A 19844-nucleotide genomic window follows, 5' to 3' on the forward strand; every position below is an offset into this window, starting at 1 on the left:
GTGGCTCAGTGATAGAGCGCTTGCCTTGCATGCATGAGGCCCTGGGTTTGATTCCTCAGCACCACATAAGCAGAAAAAAACGGAAGTGGAGTTGTGGCTTGAGCTGAATTGGAGTGGTTTGAGTTGAATTGCTGAGGGAGAGCTCCCAGGCCCAGAGTTGAGGCCCCACAACTGACCAAAAAAGTTCAGGGACAACACCTAGGCCCTGAGTTCAAGCCCCAGGACAGGAAAAAAAGAAAAAGAAAGTGTATATTTCTCTTCTCAGAAGTTGAAGAAGTCTGTTGACTAGCTTATTATGTGTAGTTCCTTCGATGTAATGAAGACATGAACTAGTGACTCCTTTCCCCTGCTGAGTGCAGGGGAAAATTGTCAAGGGTCAGACCCAAGGCAGGGGTTCAGGCCACTGGCCAAGCTGGCCTGGTAAGCTTTGTCCCAGGATATTCCCAAGGCACATGTGTTTTCTTTACTGTGTTTTGTGATTCAGCAGAGCCAATGGTCAGTCAGGAGACTGATGAGGTCGTGGAATGTTTTCTTGTTTTGTGGGATGTTGCTGCCTGTGATGACTTGAGTTTCTATGAAGTTTCAGTTCTTGTTAATATGCAGTTTCAGCCCAGCAGGCTGCCACCCCTCTTCCACTCATTGCCTCTGACTGCACCTTTCCTTGGCATCTGCTTTGCCAGGCATTCCTTGCCTGTGCTTTCTTCATTTAGCAGAAATAGTTGGCAAAGAGCAGCTGTTCCCAGAAGCCTTATTTTTGGAAAGGATTTTTTTTTCTTTTAAACAGCCAGGTGTGATTTCTGTTCTATTATAGAATTGTGCTCAAGTCTCCCTTATTCTGTGTTACACTTTTATTATCTTTTACTACAGAATTCTCTTCAAACCCTATTCCACATGGGAATACGATGGGAAATGTATCTCCATTCCACCATGATACTGGTGTTGTTCTACAATGGACACTTTATATTCACCTCGAGATCATCCAGTAGGCTGTGGATGATTTGGAAAGCTATGAGAATGTAGATAGTGATCAGAAAACTTGGTTAAGTAGTTGAATGAATCTTTATGTAGCTGTGGGAAAGGCTGTTTTGGAATATAAGTAGAAACTTTTTTTTCTTAGTTACAGGGGTTTGAACTCTGGGCCTCACACTTAATAGGTAGGTGCTCTACTGCTGAACCACTTCTCTGGCCCTTTCTTTCCCTGGTTATGTTGAGATAGGGTCTGCCTTATTGCATACCTAGACCTTCAATTTGCCTGTCTGCATGTGCGTGTGCGTGTGCGTGTGCGTGTGCGTGTGTGTGTGTGTGTGTGTGTGTGTGTGTAATGCCTGCCTGTTTGAGGTTTGAACTCAGGGCCTGAAAACTGAACTTTTTTTTTTGCTCAAGGCTAGCACTCATCACTTATGGCCTTTTTGGTGGTTAATTGGGGATAACAGACTTTCCTGCCCAGGCTGGCTTCAAACCATTGTCCTCACATCTCAGCCTCCTGAGAAGCTAGGGTCACAGGTGTGAGCCATTGGCACCCAGCTTCAATTTGTCTATTTTAAGGTTCATATCAGGCCGGGCACCGGCTGAGAGCTGAGGATCGTGGTTCAAAGCCAACCCAGGCAGGCAGGAAAGTCTGAGACTCTTATCTCCAATTAACCACCAGAAAACCAGAAGTGATGCTGTGACTCAAGTGGTAGAGCGCTAGCCTTAAACTGAAGAGCTGAGGGACAGCACCCAGGCCCAGAGTTCAAACCCCATGACCAACCAAAAACAAAGCAAAAACAAAAACAAAAAAAGCAGGTTTATGTTGTGGGTTGGGATGGTAGGTGCCCACATCATAGCTGGCTGCTGGTTGAGGAGAGTCTCCTGTGGCTGCCCAGTTTGGGCTTGCATCATAACTCTCCTGATCTCAGCATCACAAACAGTTAGGATTAGAGGTGTGGGCCTCAGCTATTTATACTGCCTATAAATATTCATTGATTTTATATATATACATATATATATATATATACTTATATATTTTTGTGTTATTTTCTAAGAACAAACCAAATGTAATACTACTAATTTTGGAACTCAATGAATGTCATCAGTGTGATTAATTACCTCTTCATATTTATGAAGATGATAGGGGATTTATAATATCACAGATTTGGTTTGTTTCCTAAGAAGACAGCTGAGCATTTCCCAAGGTGTGATATGCATATAATCCCAGCACTTGAGAGATTGAAGCAGGTGGATTGTAGCCAAGACTCCCAAGGGAGATTTAGCTACTCTTGTTTCCTTTATTTCCTTGTGAACTATTTCCTTTTCATTGTTTTCTTTTACCTATTATTGAAGTCTTTGTCTTATTTCAGATAAACTAATTTGTGTAGGAGCTCTTTCAATGTGTTTCACATTGTTCTAAGTGCTAAAGGTCTAGTAGTTAATAGAGAAGCAAAAATCTTTAACCAGTAGGACTTAAATTGTATAGTTTTGCTAGCACAGGTCCCCTGGAAAGGACTTCAAGGCCTCCCTGCCCTACACTGGGACTCACCTTGAAAGCTGCTATAATTACGAAATAACATCTGCCTGCAGGGGGCAGCAGGTACCACAGCAGTTTCCAGGTTACAGTTACCATTGCCTAGACAATTGATTTCGCCTAAAGGCAAAAATCTGCCTTTAAAGCTCAAAGATAACATTTCCTTCTAGAAAATATTTAAAATATACCAGAGAATTCCATGGAAGAAATGTTCCTTCAGCTTTGTATCGATAATAAGAGGCTATATTCCTCAAGGCAGGCTAGTGATATGTGGAAAGGGGTAAGGGAAGGGAGAAAATAATAGATACGGTTATTCCATGCAAAATGTAAGATAGTACATATCTGAAATAATGAAATTACTTGGTACAATTCATACACAGTTGTAAAAAGAAAATGACAGGAAAGTAAAACAGGCTTGGATGAGAGGAGGAAGGGCTAACAAAGAGGGTGAGTAAGAATGAATATGGGGGCTAGGAATGTGGTTTGGTGGTAGAATGCTTGCATAGCATGCACAAAGCCCTGGATTAGATTCCTCAGTACAACATAAACAGAGCCAGAAGTGGTGCTGTGGCTCAAGTGATAGAGTGCTAGCCTTGGACAGTGCCTAGGCCCTGAGTTCAAGCCCCAGGACTGGCCAAAAAAGAAAAAAAAAAAGAATATGGTTGAAGTACTTTGTATGTTAAAAAAAAAAAAAAAGATGAAATTAGCTGGGCACTGGTGGCTCATGCCTGTAATCCTAGCTAGTCAGAAGGCTGAGGTCTGAGGATTGTGCTTCAAAGCCAGCCTGGGTAAGGAAAGTCTGTAAGGACTGTTATCTCCAATTAACAACTAGAAAACCTGAAGTGGCGCTGTCGCTCAAGTGAAGAGTACTCACCTTAAGCTGAAGAGCTCAGAGACAACGCCCAGGCTGTTCAAGCCCCAATATTGACAAAAAACATAAAGATGAAATTAGCCAAAATTGTTTTAAGAAAAGAGGGAGTTGGATAGGAGAGAGTGATAGGGGATGATGTTGATTGGAAAAAAAAATTGCTTACATGTATGAAAATGTTAGGAACTCCTCTTGTACAAGTAACATATGCTCATTTTTAAAAAGGTAAACTATAGGCTGGGCACCGGTGGCTCACACCTATAATCTTAGGTACTCAGGAGGCTGAGATCTGTGGATTAGGGTTTGAAGCCAGGCCAGACAGGAGTCGAGACTTTTATCTCCAATTAACTACCAGAAAAGCCAGAAGTAGAGATGTGGCTCAATTGGTAGAGTACTAGTATTGAGCAAAAGAAGCTCAGAGAGCATCCTGGAGGCAAGTGCAAACCCCAGGATGAGACACCCCCTCCCCCCCCCAACAAAAAAAAAGAAAAAGAAAAGAAAGCAGGAAGTTTGGGTATAGTAGCTCATGCCTGTATTCCTGCTTGCTTAGGAGGTTATGATCAGGAGGATCAGAATTAAAGGCCAGTTTGTGCAAAGCAGACTCAGTGAGCAAGCCTGGCATGGAAGCATAGGATCAAAGTCTTAAGCAAAAATTGAGACCCTATGTGTGTGGTGGGGGGGTGGGGGTGGGGGAAATGGACCATAAAGCAAATAGTGACTATAGTGACTAAAGTGGCAGAATATTTGTCTATCAAGTATAAGGCTTGTGAGTTCAAAACCCCAATAGTACCAGAAAATAGGGATGCAAAGCTGTGGCTTAAGTGGTAGAATGCCAACTTTGAATGAAAAAGACAAAAGACAGTGTGTCCAGATCTAGAAATCAAGCCCCCTTAATGGCACAAAACAAAATAGGAAGGCCGGAAGTCAGATAAGAGAGATGCCACATTGTTTGCTGGCCCTGAAAATAGAGGGAGCTTACCTGAACTCTAGAATGTAGTTAGCCTCCAGATGCTGGTAAATGCATGGTTCTTTCCTAGAAATTGTAGAAAGAACCAGCCCTGAGAACACACAGTGACACTTTGAATTTCTGATTGCCAAAACAATAAAATAATAGTTTTTTGTTTTAGGGTTTTTTGGGGGGAGTTGGTCGTGGGGCCTGAACTCTGGGCCTGCGCGCTGTCCCTGAGTTCTTCAGCTCAAAGCTAGCACTCTACCACTTGAGCCACAGCACCACTTCTGGCCTTTTCTGTTTATGTGGTGCTGAGGAATCAAACCCAGGGCCTCATGCATGCGAAGCTAGCACTCTACCACTGAGTCAACTTCCCAGCCCCCAAAAGATAGTTTTTATGTGTTTGAAATCAGTGAATATGTGGTAACTTGTCACCGAAGTAACAAAATTACACAGTGAGACTCTGATATTGTATATAATGAGATACTGACAATTTCCCCTTTTCCTCAATTTCATAATTCAGCTAGACTGAATCTTGACCAGGTAGATTGATTCTACTTCTCAATGACTTGTATCCAAGAATAAACTTCTTGGTAGTCAGTAATTATTACCATTTCTTTCCTTTTGTAAACCAAGAGACCCAAGGAATACATATTGGGCCTGCCTTATAAATGAGAATCAACTCCATTGCATGAGGAGAGTTTAGTTATCAGGGCCAACGGTTTTAGCATGGGTACATTTTGTTACATCATCAGCTTAGTATGTGTCATAAATACTGCTCACAGAAGTCACTTTTTTGCTTTCAAAAGCATATGTATGGGCTGGGACTGTGGCTTAGTGGTAAAGTGCTTGCCTAGTATGTATGAAGTCCTGGGTTTGATACTCAGTGCCACATAAAGAAAAGAGCCAGAAGTGGCACTGTGGTAGTGCTAGCCTTGAGTAAAAGAAGCTCAGGGATAGTGCCCACACCTTGAATTCAAGCCAGGAAATGGCAGGGGTTGGAGAAGGTGAGGGGATATGGAAAGGAGATAGAAAAGCATAGCTACTGATGATGAGAGACTGACATCTGAGGAGAGCGTTACGCTGTCAGTCCCTGGCCCAGAATTTCCTCCAGATAGGCAGGGGTTTTTGTTTGTTTTTTGGTCCAAAGTCCTGGGTCCTGCATTATTATTTTCTAATAGGTTTCTCTCTCTCTGTCTCTGTCTCTCTGTCTCTTTCTCTTTGTTGGTTGTGGGGCTTGAACTTAGCCTGGGTGCTGTCCCTGAGCTCTTTTGCTCAAGGCTAGTGCTCTACCACTTTGAGCCACAGCACCACTTCTGGGTTTTGATTGGTTAATTGGAGATAAGAGTCTGAGGACTTTTCTGCCCGGGCTGCTTTTGAACTGTGATCCTCAGATCTCAGCCTCCTGAGAGGCTAGGATTACAGACATGAGCCACTGGCCACAATGGTTTTCTCTTTTTTATCCAAGACCTCAGAAAAGATAATGCACACCATGGTGGAGCCCCTGTAGCCTGCCTGTCTACCAGTCACCGTGGCTGCCCATTGTATCACCTGGAGAACACAATAACTATTTCTCTTTATGAAGACTTTTACAAAGTCCCTGAGGGATCTTTCATACACAAGGTGGCACTATTGCAGTTGTTTATACGCTATATTTATACACACTTCTAGACAAATAGTTCGTGTTTCTAATTGGGTTTACAACCAGGGTAGTGTGTGTGTGTGTGTGTGTGTGTGTGTTTCTCACATACATGCACAGGGAAATAACATGGTGACACCTACTAAGAACTGTTAAAAGAAGTGGGTTGGGAGGGATCTAACAAAGAGCAATATGTAAAGGATAAGTTTGACCAATATCTTGCATAGTTAAACATATGCTAATTTTAAGTAGTAGAGAACTCCTGAGTGTCTTTGGCTCATGCCTGTAATCCTGGCACCTTAGGAGGCCAAGATTGAGGTTCAAAGCTTAGCCTGGACATGTAAATCTGTGAAACTCAACTTTTCCAACTAACCACTAAAAAGCTGAAAGCAGAGCTATGGCTCAAGTGGTAGAGTACTGGTCTTGAGCAAAAAAGCTCAGGATAAACCAGGCACCAGTGCCTGCAATCCTAGCTGCTCAGGTAGCTGAGATCTGAGGATTTTGATTCAAAGTGCCTGGGCAGGAAAGTCTGAGACTTTTATCTCCAATAAACTACTCAGAAAAAGCTGGAAGTAGTGCTGTGGCACTATGGATCAAGTGGTACCGAGTGTTAGCCTTGAGCCTTGTAAAGCTCAGGAACAGTACATAGGGCCTGAGTTCAAGTCTCATGACTAGGGTCTTTTCTATTTATGTAGTACTAAGTAATCGAACCCAAGGCTACCTGTATGCTAAGCAAGCATTCTACCACTAAGCCACAATACTGGAATTCTTATATTAAAAAAGTGTGATCAAAGGTTTGTCAGTATTAAGATCTCCCTGAGGATGTGGTAAGTGCTGTCTTGACCTGAACTTCCTGTTTTCAATTAGGTAAGTCCACATCCTCAAATCCCTTTGATTTTTAAATTGTTATAAAAGTGATGTACAGAGGAGTTACAGTTTCGTAAGTCAGGTAATGAGTACATTTCTTTTTGAATAATGTCACCCCTTCCTTCACTGTCTTCCAGTGTTCCCCTCCCACTCCCACCCACAAGGTTATACAGTTCATTTTCAGATCCCTTTCTTAATATCTTCTGGGGCCCTCATTACCCTAGGACAGCCTCTCTGCTCTGAGTTCACAAAATTGTTCAAATTGGCCTATCACTGGAAAACTCGGAAGCGTAACTCCCTTCACTTGTGTGTATTTTATAAGCTGTCCATACAGTTCATTGTTACAACCCTGAGTGTCTCCACTCACAGTTTCATTTTGATACTAAAGCGTGGCTTCCTACCTGCTGCTGCTATGCTACAACTCCCCATGCAGGCCTTGATGATTGGCAGCTCCCACAGACACGGGGATTGCTGTTGCAATAATGCTGGGCCCACCAGGGGTCGCCATAGTTTCATGTTAGGCACCTGACCCTATGCTGTGTCCTATGTAGCCTGGGGTAGGGTTTGTGGGTCTGTTCCTCTCTGCTCTGTATGAGAAATTTCATGACACATGGTGACCATGAATATCAAGAGTGTGGGGGTTGGCCTGTAATTGGCTTCCATGCCTTGGGCATCTTCCCTCTCTGGGAAGATTTGTTCCTAAGACATGTACGAAATGATATTACTAAAAAATTGATCTTCTGGAAATAGGGGTGAGGACCCACTTTAGAATGCTTTTCAACCCTTCCTGAAGGGTAACGTGCTGTTTTTCCAGTACAGTAGTGCACTTACTCAGCCAACCTCAAGACTCACTTTGTCTAGAGCAGCAGTCTTGGAAACCTGGATGGTGACTCATGGTTCACCCTGGTAATTTCTGGATTCCCAGTAATGGCTGCAGACAACACGCCAGGCTCCACTGTTTCAGGAGAGGAAAGTATTTGCTCCTGTGCATTTGATTTATGTGAATTTTCAGTTAGTGCCGTGTTGAGCACATACACATATGTGCATATATATGATGGCCACCACGTACATACATGTTGGGCACACGCTTTGTACTTTGCAAATGTTAGTACATTTCATCATAACTAGTAAATCTGCAGGCGTACTTTCATATTAAGGGGAACAGGAAGACATGGTTGTCTTATGTCATCGAGGACCAGATTTATTATGAAATCAAAAATATGGTTAATGGAGACACATAAGAACAAACTGTCCACTTCTCTACATTTGGCTATCCTTGTAGTAGTAGTAGGAGTAGGAATAGTAGTAGTAGTTGTTGTTGTTCTCTACACTTGGCTATCCTTTTAGTAGTAGTAGCAGCAGCAGGAGCAGCAGCAGCAGCAGTGTTTTGTCAGTCATGGGGCTTGAACTCAGGATCTAGGTGCTGGCCCTAAGCTCTTTTGCTCAAATCTAGTACACTACCACTTCGAACCAGAGCTCTACTTCTGGTTTTCTAGTGGTTAATTGGAGATAAGAGTCTCATGGACTTTCCTGCATGGGCTGCCTTTGAACCCAATCTTCAGATCTCAGCTTCCTGAGTTGCTAGGATTATAGGCGTGAGCCACCAGCTCCTGGCTTCTTTTTATTTTTATAAAGAATGGAGGTTTGTTGAGCTTGTGCTACTGGAGGCTGGGGGGCAGGGGGGATATGGCTGCACCTGGTGGGCATTCTGCAGTCTGCCTATCTAGGCAAACAAGATTGTCCTTTTTCTACTGTGTTAGTGGACTTCAGTATAAAGATACTGCTTACTTGGAGAACACTGTGTATCTTGGGTACTCACCACTGGATTTCCATGAAAATGAACTAAACAGCCCATTGATCCACAATTTACTGATCATTTCTTCTGCACATGACCAGTGAGAAATGAAAATTGTGTGTGTGCGTGTGTACGTGTGCGCACATGCACATACAGTGTTGGAGATTAAATCCAGGCTCTTGCTCATGCTAGGTACATGATCTGCCCTCTACCTGCACAACAAACACATTTTTAAAAAGCTCCTTCAAAAACAACTTTATTTTTTAATCTAACAGAAGCCAACCCTTCCTAGCTCTGAATTTTGGAACATGAGTCACTCGTCTCATTTTCTGTTTCCTCCCTCTCTGAAAAGCCCCACTTGAACTCAGGGTAGATGGGTCTCACAGGAAGCCACATGCCTTTCAAAGCACCTGTGCTGCTTGAGCAAGCCTGGCACTGCCTCACAGATCTTCCTCAGAGCCACTTCCAGAAACGCAAGGTAAGTGGGGTGGGGGTGTTCCCAGGGCCTCTGGCCACCCACTGCTCTCCAGACACGTGGCCCAGAGGCAGCTTCAACAGCTGGCCAGCCACTCACGCAGCCTCCGCATTCAGGCATCTCTGTCCTGCTATATTGTCTCTTCACTTTTCCATTTCTCACCTGCTGCCATTCAGATATTGGGCTCTTCCTCCGCAATCAAGCCCCAGATACCCCAATGACTGTCATCAAAACTCCACACTGTCCTGCTTCTTGCTTCTGTCAAGATCCCAGACTAAGAAACACGACACATAGAAGACCTGCAGAATGAGAATCTTTAACCAGCTCTCCTTCTTGCTTGTTCTAAGACTCCTCACATCCTCAGCCTTAGTTTTACCCTTTCACTGGTACAGATTTTTTGGAGAGCTTGTGGAACAGCATCAGGCCTTTCATATGCTTTTTTTTTTTTTTTTTTTTTTTTTTTGGTTGGTTGTAGGGCCTGAACTCTGGGCCTGGGCGCTGTCCCTCAGCTCTTCAGCTCAAGGCTAGTGCTCTACCATTTGAGCCCCAGTGCCACTTCTGGCTTTTTTCTGCTTATGTGGTGCTAAGGAATGGAACCCTGGGCCTCATGCATGCAAGGCAAGCACTCTACCACTGAGCCACCTTCCCAGCCCCTCATGCAATTTTAAGATAAATTCCAAATCTCCCTGTGGAGGGACATGGTTTTCGGTATTCTGCTGCGTGGTGGGAAGGCTGCAGGTGGGCAATGGTGGAGACCTAAGGGATTAGGTATGAATTATCAAGCAGAGTGACAAGTGTTATAAGGGGTGCAGCCAGCGGTGGTCCTGAGTCCTTCATGAATTGCTCTGCTCCTCAGAGGAGCGTGTGGGTCACCAGTTGAGACAAGACACCAAGGTGGGTGAGGAGCAATGCCCTTTTTGGCTCTGGTATACCTTTCTATGTCAGGCTAAATTCCCCCCACAAAAAAAAGAATTCAGTGCATAGGTTGGTTTTATATCTAATTTTGATTAGACCAAAAAGTTCCCTCAAATTATCCAACTTAGTATGTACTTCCTCCTGAAAAGCCTTATAAACACACTTGCTACATTAGCATCAGATTGACCCAGGCATCACTGGCTGTCCAGATCAGAAGGCTCTGCACGTCCCCACCTGAGAGGAGCTCCTAGGGTGCAGGAGCTGGCTTAACATGTTGAGCAGGTTTGTAGTGTAGTTCGTAGCCTGGAATTGGCCAGCAAGTCACAGCTTTTTGCCACTTACCACTGAGACCTGGTTTATCAGTACATCCTTGAGACTTGTGCTTCAAAGACCACAGCTGCAGAGCTCACTTAATCACAGAACATATTTACCACCAGTCAATTGTGCTTGCTTAGGTGAGAGTGTGAGAATTTTGTTGGGATGGGAGTGAATGTACAAGACAGGAAAGTACTTGAAGATCTATACAGTACAAAGCATGCAGGAGGCATTTCTTTTTATGTAGGGGCAAGTGACTACTAACCTAGCTTCCTTCTTAAAGAAGAAGAATACCTAAAGAAAGCTGGGTACCAATAGCTTATATCTATAGTCCTAGCTACTCAGGAGGCTGAGATCTGGGGATCATGGTTCAAACCCAGTCTGGGAAGGGAAGTTTGTGAGATTATTATTATTATTATTATTATTATTTTTGGCTGGTCTTGAGGCTTGAACTTGGGGCCTGGGCACTGTCCCTAAGCCTCTTGTGCTCAAGGATAGCACTGTACCACTTGGGCCACAGGGTTACTTCTGTTTTTGTTGTTTCTGAGTAATTTATTGTAGATAATAGTATCTTAGACTTTTCTGCCAGGGCTGACTTTGAACCATCATCCTCAGATCTCAGCCTCCTGAGTAGCTAGGATTACAGGGTGAGCCATCGGCACCTGGATGTCCATGAGACTCTTATCTCCAATAAAGCACCAAAAAGCTGGAAGTGAAGCTTCAGTTCAAATTGTAGAGTGTTACTTTTGAGCAAATAAAAAGCACTTGGACATCCAGGTGCTGGTGGCTCACACCTGTAATCCTAGCTATTCAGGAGGCTGAGATCTGAGGATCACAGTTCAAAGCCAGCCCCCACAGGAAAGTCCACGAGACTCTTATCTCCAATAAACCACCAGAAAGCCGAAAGTGGCGCTGTAGTTCAAGTGGTAGAGCACTAGCCTTAAGCTGAAGAGCTGAGGGACAGCGCCCAGGCCCAGAGTTCAAGCCCCATGACTGACAAAAAAAAAAAAAAGAACTAAAATCTAGAAAAACATATAGATTCATTATGTTACTACTATTATTATTTGAGCTGTGTTGAGACAGCACATTATTTGAACCCAGGGACCTACCTGTATGTCCAGACACGCGCTCTACCACTGAGCGCTATGCATACATTCTTTCTCATCTGCTGGTGATGACTGCCTGGGTGCAGTCACATCCTATTGGGAAGAGCAACTGATCTGGTCATTCTTGAAAGTGAATCCAACTCCTGGAGGCACAACCTTAACGGGTGCCACTTGAAAGGGAAATTTCACTTCCCTCACAAACGTGAACTGCACTTCCTGGCAGAAGATGAGAAGATTGACATGTGAACCCCATCAAGGCTGGATTATTTCGTGTGGCAGCAGGGCACTAGGAAGCTTTGGGACCTTTCCCTTGGGAAGAGCGTGTGCTGATGGGGGGAAGCTGTGTCCTGCCTGTAGTACTCTTGCTTGGTTCTTAAAGAAATCTCTGCTCTTCCTCTCATTAGCTTCCTCTGGTTGGCCCAGACCAGTCGAGGAGCCTGTAGAGTTACGAAATGAACCCCACAAATGTGGCAGACACCACCACAGATGACAGCATGTACAGTAGCTACTACCTGGATGAGAACATCCCCAAACCTTGTACCAAAGAAGGTGTCAAGGCCTTTGGGGAGCTCTTCCTGCCTCCTCTTTACTCCTTGGTCTTCCTGTTCGGTCTGTTTGGAAACTCTGTGGTGGTCCTGGTGCTATTCAAGTACAAGAGGCTCAAGTCCATGACGGACGTGTACCTGCTCAACCTTGCCATCTCGGATCTGCTCTTTGTGCTTTCCCTCCCTTTCTGGGGCTACTACGCTGCCGATCAGTGGGTGTTTGGACTCAGTCTGTGCAAGGTTATCTCCTGGATCTACTTGGTAGGTTTTTACAGTGGCATATTCTTCATCATGCTCATGAGCATCGACAGGTACCTGGCAATCGTGCATGCGGTGTTTTCCTTGAGAGCGCGAACCCTGACCTATGGGGTCATCACTAGCTTGGTGACGTGGTCTGTGGCTGTGTTCGCCTCCCTTCCGGGCCTGCTGTTCAGCACTTGTTACACCGAGCGCAACCACACCTATTGCAAAACCAAGTACTCTGTCAATGCCACGACGTGGAAGGTTCTGAGCTCCCTGGAGATCAACATTTTAGGGCTGTTGATCCCCCTGGGGGTCATGCTGTTTTGCTACTCCATGATCATCCGGACCTTGCAGCATTGTAAAAATGAGAAGAAGAACAAGGCGGTGAAGATGATCTTCGCCGTGGTCGTCCTCTTCCTTGGGTTCTGGACGCCGTACAATGTGGTACTCTTCCTGGAGACCCTGGTGGAGCTGGAAGTTCTCCAGCACTGCACCTTCGAGAGGTATCTGGACTACGCCATCCAGGCCACAGAAACCTTGGCTTTCGTCCACTGCTGCCTCAATCCAATCATCTACTTTTTCCTGGGGGAGAAGTTTCGCAAGTACATCGTACAGCTCTTTAAAACCTGCAGGGGCCCCTTCATGCTGTGCCAACCCTGTGGGCTCCTCCAGATGTATTCTGCAGACATCCCCAGCTCCTCTTACACCCAGTCCACTGTGGATCATGATCTCCGTGATGCCTTGTAGACAATGGAAATGCAAAACAGTTCACCAGCTTCCCACATTTGTAGCTTCCTTACCAGTGTGCTTGTTTAGTAAGAATATCCTGTGCAAGTGTTCATGAGCAAGGGCTCCTCAGCCTGCAGTGGGCACCCCCCCTTCCCGTGACATCTGACCACACCTCCTCCCGCCAGGCCTGCCTGCATGGAGGAGCAAATCTGAGCAGAGTTCTAAGCATCATGGCCTTTAAGGAGTTGTAGATTCTGTGGAAGAGAAAGTGCTGCACAACCCCTTCTGCGGATGGAAGCGGCCCTCTGTCCGCTCTAACTTTTGTGAAAGGGTATAAAAAAAAAAACAACTTGGATTGGCGGTCATGGTGTGTCTTCAGTCTAGTGCCTGAAACATTGTATATTCTGTGAATGTATACAGCAACAATGACACTTCGGTGTTGATTTTTTTTTTAATAAGTTTTTATTGTGAAAATACTGTACAGAGGGGTTACAGTTCCATGAGCAAGGTAATGAGTACATTTCTTATCAAGCATTGTTGCCTCCTCCTTTTTTGGGGGGGGGTCCGGTCATGGGGCCTGAACTCTGGGCCTGGGCGCTGTCCCTCAGCTCTTCAGCTCAAGGCTAGCGCTCTACCACCACTTGAGCCACAGTGCCACTTCAGGCTTTTTTCTTTTTGCTTATGTGGTGCTGAGGAATCGAACTCAGGGCCTCAGGCATGCAACGAAAGCGCTTTGCCACTGAGCCAACTTCCCAGCCCCTTGATTTTTTTTTTTAATCGAAGCCAATTTTTTTTCTGCTGCTGATGTAAGTATATGAAGGCTTAGCACAGTTTGATTTCCAAATGGAAAATAGGAATCGAAGAGAAATTTTTATTTAGAATCCAAGAATACTTACTGAAATTCAAACAGTTGAATTTGGGGATATTATTTTTAAAATGATATGCAAATCTTTAAAATAATCCATAGGTCCTGGATGTAGGTACAAATACCTACAATACTAGCTACTTAGGAGGTGTTGGAGGAGGATCTTGGTTTGAGGCATAGCAAGAACTTGCATCAAAACACAAAAACAAAAAACAAGATTCAGCTCTGTGTCCCCAAATAATCTTTTTTTTTTTTTGGTCAGTCATGGGGCTTGAACTCTGGGCCTGTGTGCTGTCTCTGAGCTCTTCAGCTCAAGGCGAGTGCACTACCACTTGAGCCACAGTGCCACTTCCAGTTTTCTGGTGGTTAATTGGAGATAAGAGTCTCATGGACTTTCCTGCCCGGGCTGGCTTTCAACCATGTTCCTCAGATCTCAGCCTCCTGAGTAGCTAAGATTGATTACAGGTGTGAGCCACTGGTGCCTGGTCTGAAATAATCTTTAAAGTGTGAGCTGTTGTAAATCTTAATAAAGCTATACTCCCAGACCTCATAATTGAAGTGGTATGTGCCTTGTCTGTGTGAGGCTCTGGATTTGAGCCCCAACACTGCAATAATTGTATTAAGACTAATATTATTCCCAGTCCCAGAATACATTTACCTAGGCCTTTTACTTGCTTACAAACAGCCTTCAAAATTAAAAATAAGGGGCTGGGAATGTGGCTCAGTGGTAGAGTATTTGCCATGCATGAAGCCCTGGGTTTGATTCCTCGGCACCACATAAACAGAAAAAGCCACAAGTGCTGTGGCTCAAGTGGTAGAGGCTAACCTTGAGCAAAAGAATTTCAGGGACAGTGCCCAGGCCCTGAGTTCAAGCCCCAGGACTGGCAAAAAATAAAAAATAAAAATAAGGTAGACAGGTAAAGTATGAGGAGATGGACCATCAATTGAAGTAAAAGTTATCAAGTAAACGCTGATTATGGCATAAAAATATCTTTTAAAATTATGAAATTGTACAAGGCATCCCTTCCTTTACATTTTGGGTAGTTCAAGAGTTTGAGTTAGTCAGTGTTACAAATTATTTTAATCCTTTGTCATGTTATATACTTTTGAGATGAATTGATAAGTTTTTAACAAAGATTCCAATGAAGTCTGTTAAACCTCTGTCTCTAAGAAAAGCTATCTTTGCAAGCTATTATATTAAAATGCTTCAATTATGTTGACACATTATTGCATGCCTTATAAGCCTTTTTTTTTTTTTTTTTTTTTTTTTTTTTACAAAGTACATTTCCAGGCTAGGTGCTGGTGGCTCATGCCTATAATCCTAGCTACTCAGGAGGCTGAAATCTGAGGATCATAGTTCAAATCCAGCCCAGGCAACAAATCCACAAGACTTTTGTTTCCAGTTAATCAGCAAAAAGCTGGAAGTAGAAGCAAGGCTCAAGTGGTATTGTGCTGACTGTAAGTGAAAAAGCCAAGCGATAGTGCAAGGCCCTGACTTCAATTTCAGTATGAGCACCAAAAAAAAAAAAAAAAAAAGAATTTTCAGAAAAATGTTGAGTGTGGGGGCTGGGAAGGTGGCCCAGTGGTAGAGTGCTTGCCTTGCATGCATGAGGCCCTGAGTTCGATTCCTCAGCACCACATAAGCAAAAAGCTGGAAGTGGCACTGTGGCTCAAGTGGTAGAGCACTAGCCTTGAGCTGAAGAGCTGAGGGACAGCGCCCAGGCCCAGAGTTCAGGCCCCACAACCGGACCCAAAAAAAAAAAAAAAAGAAAAATGTTGAGTGTGCATGCATGGGTGCGTGCATGAACTGGGATCAAACTCAGTACATTGTCTTACTAGGCAAGTACTCTACCACTTGCATCATAACTTCCTAGCCCTTTCACTTTTCAGATAAAGTTTTTTTTGGTTTTGTTTTGTTTTTTTTTTGGTCGGTCGTGGGGCTTGAACTCTGGGCCTGGGCGCTGTCCCTCAGCTCTTCAGCTCTAGGCGAGCGCTCTACCACTTGAGCTACAGCGCCACTTCCGGTTTTCTGGTGGTTTATTGGAGATAGGAGTCTCACGGTCTCTCCTGCCCGGGCTGGCTTTGAACCGCGATCCTCAGATCTCAGCCTCCTGAGTAGCTAGAATTACAGGCGTGAGCCACCAGCGCCCGGCTTTCAGATAAAGTTTTACAGATAAAGTCTCTTGATAATTTAGTCTGGGACTGTGTTCCCCCTCTCTCTACCTTCCAAGTTTCTGGGACCACAAGCATGTACTCCCATTAAGTGGTATTAGTTGTTGTTGCTTTTGTAGAAAATAAATGACTTTTTTTCCCAGTCCTTCCTGAGCCTGTTCACTGATGGGGCTGAGAATCAGAGCTGCTGGTATGCATGTTGTAGATGCTATGGACTCAGCCCTAGGGAAGAAATCATAGTTGCTGGCTGTGAAATTATCCACTTGGGGTGGAAAAAGAGTTCCTATGTTGTGTTGGACTTGTAGAAAAGGGAATACAAAATTAGGGGTATGCAGGGTATGCAGAATCTGTGAGCCTGAATGTGTTACTTCCCTGTCAGCTTCGGTTTCCTCCTCTGTTACATGGGATGCATTTCAGAGTGATAGAATAAGTTGGGCAAAAGAGGCTTCTACCTGTAGTTCCAGCAATCCAGAAAGTTGTGATCAGAAGGATCTGTTAGTGACCAGCCTGACCAGAAAATTCTGAGACTCCATTTCCCAAATAGCCAACAAAAAGCTAAGCTGAAAGTGTAGCTTAAGTGGTAAAGTACCTGTCAAGCAAGCATAAAGCTCTGAGTTAAATGTTGGTACCACTGCAAAAGCAAACAAAAGGAGTAAGACAATTCTTGCAAAGTATCTGTGTTCCTAAGTCCTAAAAAGAGCTTTGGGATGTACTTAGCCTGTTCCTGGTAGAGCTTGCAATTATGCTTATTTAATCACGATGACATAAAAATGTAGTGCATGTTGGGTGCTGGTGGCTCATGCTTGTAATCCAAGCTACTCAGGAGCCTGAGATCTGAGGATCATGGTTAGCTAGGGCTAGTAAGAAAGTCCATGAGACTCAGTTAACTCCAATTAACCAGCAAAAAGCTGGAATTGGAAGTGTGACTCAAGTGGTAGAGCACCAGCCTTGAGCAGAAAAAAGCTAAGGGATTATGCCTCAGGCCCTGAATTCAAACCCCGCTGTACACATACACATGTGCACACACACCAGCCACAAAACAAAAAACAATTTGATGAACCAAAATACTGAGAGGGAGTGGTGGGTTGTGCTCTATTGGCTTTCATTCTCCAACCAAAGTGGAGGGGGGGGGGCGGGGGTACCCTCAGGACAGGTATTTAGCATCTCCCAAACATGACTCAGAACCACCAAACGAAAATATCTTCGTTCAGTAACGGGATACAGAAAGCAAGCCAGCCTGGTTTCTGCATTGATTACCTGGGGCACACAGGTGTCATTTGTTTCCGAGTGACGGAAGTGCATTTACTTTTGGTATGACATTAAAGCTTTGGAACTGCAGAGTCAATGGGCTGTAAAATATTGTGACTATACTGATACTGAATTGTATGTATTAAAATGGTGGATTTTGTGTGATTTTGTGTGTGTATGTGTGTGTTGTATAGGTGTGGGCATGCATATGTGAGGGTGTGCATGCATGTTCCTAGGGCTTGAACTGGGGGCCTGGATGTTGTCCCTTAGCTTTTTCACGTTAGGCAAGCACTCTACCACCTGAGCCACAAGGGGGCTGAGAATGTGGCTTCGTGGTAGAGTGCTTGTCCTGGAGTGACCTGGGTTCAATTCCTTGGTACTACATAAATAGAAAAAGCCAGAAGTGGCATCGTGGCTCAAGTGGTAAGAGTGCTGACCTTGAGCAAAATAAGCTCAGGGACAGTGCCCAGGCCCTGAGTTCACACCCCAGGAGTGAAAAAAAAAGGAGATGATCTCTGACAGCCATTGCAAGTGGTTCACGCTTGGTAATCCTACCTACTCAGGAGCTGAGGATCACAGTTCAAAGCCAGCCTGGGCAGGAGAGTCTGTGAGACTCTTATTTCCAATAAACTACCAGAAAAACAGAAGTAGAGCTGTGGCTCAAAGTGGTAGAGTGCTAGCCTTGAACAAAAAGAGCTCAGGGACAGCACTCAAGCCATGAGTTCAAGTCCCGTGACCAACAAAAATAAATAAAAACCTCTCAGACTTTTCTGCCCAGCCTGCTGTGAACCATGATCCCCAGATTTCAGCCTCCTGAGTAGCTAAGATTAATTAGAGGCATAAACCACCTCTGCCTAGATTTTGTGTGATTTCTTCCCTCACCCCTAAATAACAATAGAATAGCCCAACCAATACCTGTTCCATAGCAGATGCTCAAGTTCTGCTAAGTTTCACTTACTTCCCATGAGAAGGCAAAATGCAGGCTGAAAGGGTCTCCAGGCCTTCAGAAAGATTTGTTTTTCCCCATAAGAAACACAACAGATTTTAGGACTATTTGATGCAATTAATTTCTACCTGTTTAATGCCTGGTTTTCACCAAGCAGAATACTAAAAGGTAACAAGAAAGGGACTAGGAGATTTACAATCTGATAAGAGAAAACCAGATTAGCTATAGCGTACACAAGACAACTGTGGCAGCCACCGTTCCAGAGGAAGAAGCTGATTCCATTGCGGGTTTTCATAATACAATTAGCTTCTAAGATAGACTTTGTAGGAGGAGCACCATTTTGTTGGGAGGGGAGGAGGCTGATGGGATGGCAGGGCAGCAGGAAGATGGGAGAGGCGGTAGATTCCTGGGACAGAGAAGACACAGGAAGTGAGATCTAAGAGGTAAGAATCTGGAATTATTTTTTTGTGCCAGTTCTGGGGCTCCAACTCAGGGCCTGGGCACTGTCCCTAAGCTGCTTTTGCCCAAGGTTAATGCTCTACTACTTGAGCCAGAGCTCTACTTCTAGCTTTTAATTGCTGTGGTTTATTAGAGTCTGTATTACAGCAGGGTGCTGGTGACTCATACCTATATTCCTAGCTACTCAGGAGGCTGAGATCTGAGAATTATGGTTTGATGCCAGCTCAGGCAGGAAAGTTCCTGAGACTCTACTCTCCAATTAACCACCAGAAAACCAGAAGTGGAGCTGTGGCTCAAAGTGGTAGAGTGCTAGCCTTGAGCAGAAAAGGTCAGGGATAGCACCTAGGCCCTGAATTTAAACCCCACAATCGACACCCCCCAAAAAACAAAACAAAAATCACAGACTTTACTGCTTAGGCTGGATTTGAACCATGATCCTCAGATCTCTGCCTCCCGAGTAGCTAGGATGGTCTGGAATGACTGATGTGGCTTCCTCCTGCAGTGGACTGAATGGTGCACTGTCCACCCCAGCATGGACTGTACCAGCTCTGCATCTTGGCAGTTGATGTCTCAAGTAGGCTTCCTCCAGGAAGTGCCCTTCCCTGGGGGCTCATATCCAGTGAGTGGATAATGAGGAGCCAAGCATTTTCCCTGTCACTTAGGTTTGGGTCAACTCTGAGGGTGGCTGAGATACAGGTTAACTCTTCTATGTCCTTAGAGATGCTGTTCCCAAACAGGCTCACTGTGAAATCTACCTCCTGCATAAAGCAGTGATTGCTGATTCCTACTGGGGCAGGCGAACAACTCACATGACTGGACACTGCCCCAAGTGTTGGAAAATGAGACATAATCTTGGCCTTATTCCCCTTCTCTTCCTCCCCTCCTGACTGAGTTTTTGTACTCTACTTCAGTCTAACCTTGGCTTCCTCTGTAGTTTGCCCCTGTAAACCCAAGGCATCTTCCCCTATACCACCCTCTGCCCTTGGTCACGCCACAGCACCTGACATTCTGAGTCATGTTCTTGTCAGTGATGGCTCCATCCCCAGCCTTTCTCAGCTTGAGTAAAGCAGACTCAGGCTTCATTCACTTCAGAGTGAGTGAGTGTGTGTGTGTGTGTGTGTGTGTGTGTGTGTGTGTGTGTGCGTGCACGTGTGCACGTGTGTGCATGTGTGTAGGTCAGTACTGGGGCTTGAACTCAGGGACTA

The 19844-nt window shown here is 44.6% G+C and overlaps 1 protein-coding gene across 1 annotated transcript; it reads left to right on the plus strand.

Annotated features, from left to right (window-relative positions):
* Positions 1-9058: 9058 nt before the first annotated feature.
* On the plus strand, positions 9059-17061 carry Ccr4 (C-C motif chemokine receptor 4). The gene is made up of 2 exons (XM_070006497.1): positions 9059-9099; positions 11837-17061. The coding sequence occupies exon 2, from the start codon at positions 11885-11887 to the stop codon at positions 12965-12967; it is 1083 nt and encodes a 360-aa protein (XP_069862598.1). The 5' UTR covers positions 9059-9099; positions 11837-11884; the 3' UTR covers positions 12968-17061.
* Positions 17062-19844: the final 2783 nt, after the last annotated feature.

The sequence above is a fragment of the Dipodomys merriami genome, unplaced genomic scaffold (assembly GCF_024711535.1).
Source record: "Dipodomys merriami isolate MVZ:Mamm:240054 unplaced genomic scaffold, mDipMer1.0.p SCAF_7, whole genome shotgun sequence".
Lineage (NCBI taxonomy): Eukaryota > Metazoa > Chordata > Mammalia > Rodentia > Heteromyidae > Dipodomys > Dipodomys merriami.

Coding starts and splice junctions, on each gene's coding strand:
- Ccr4 (XM_070006497.1), top strand. CDS start 11,885: ATGAACCCCACAAATGTGGCAGACACCACCACAGATGACAGCATGTAC.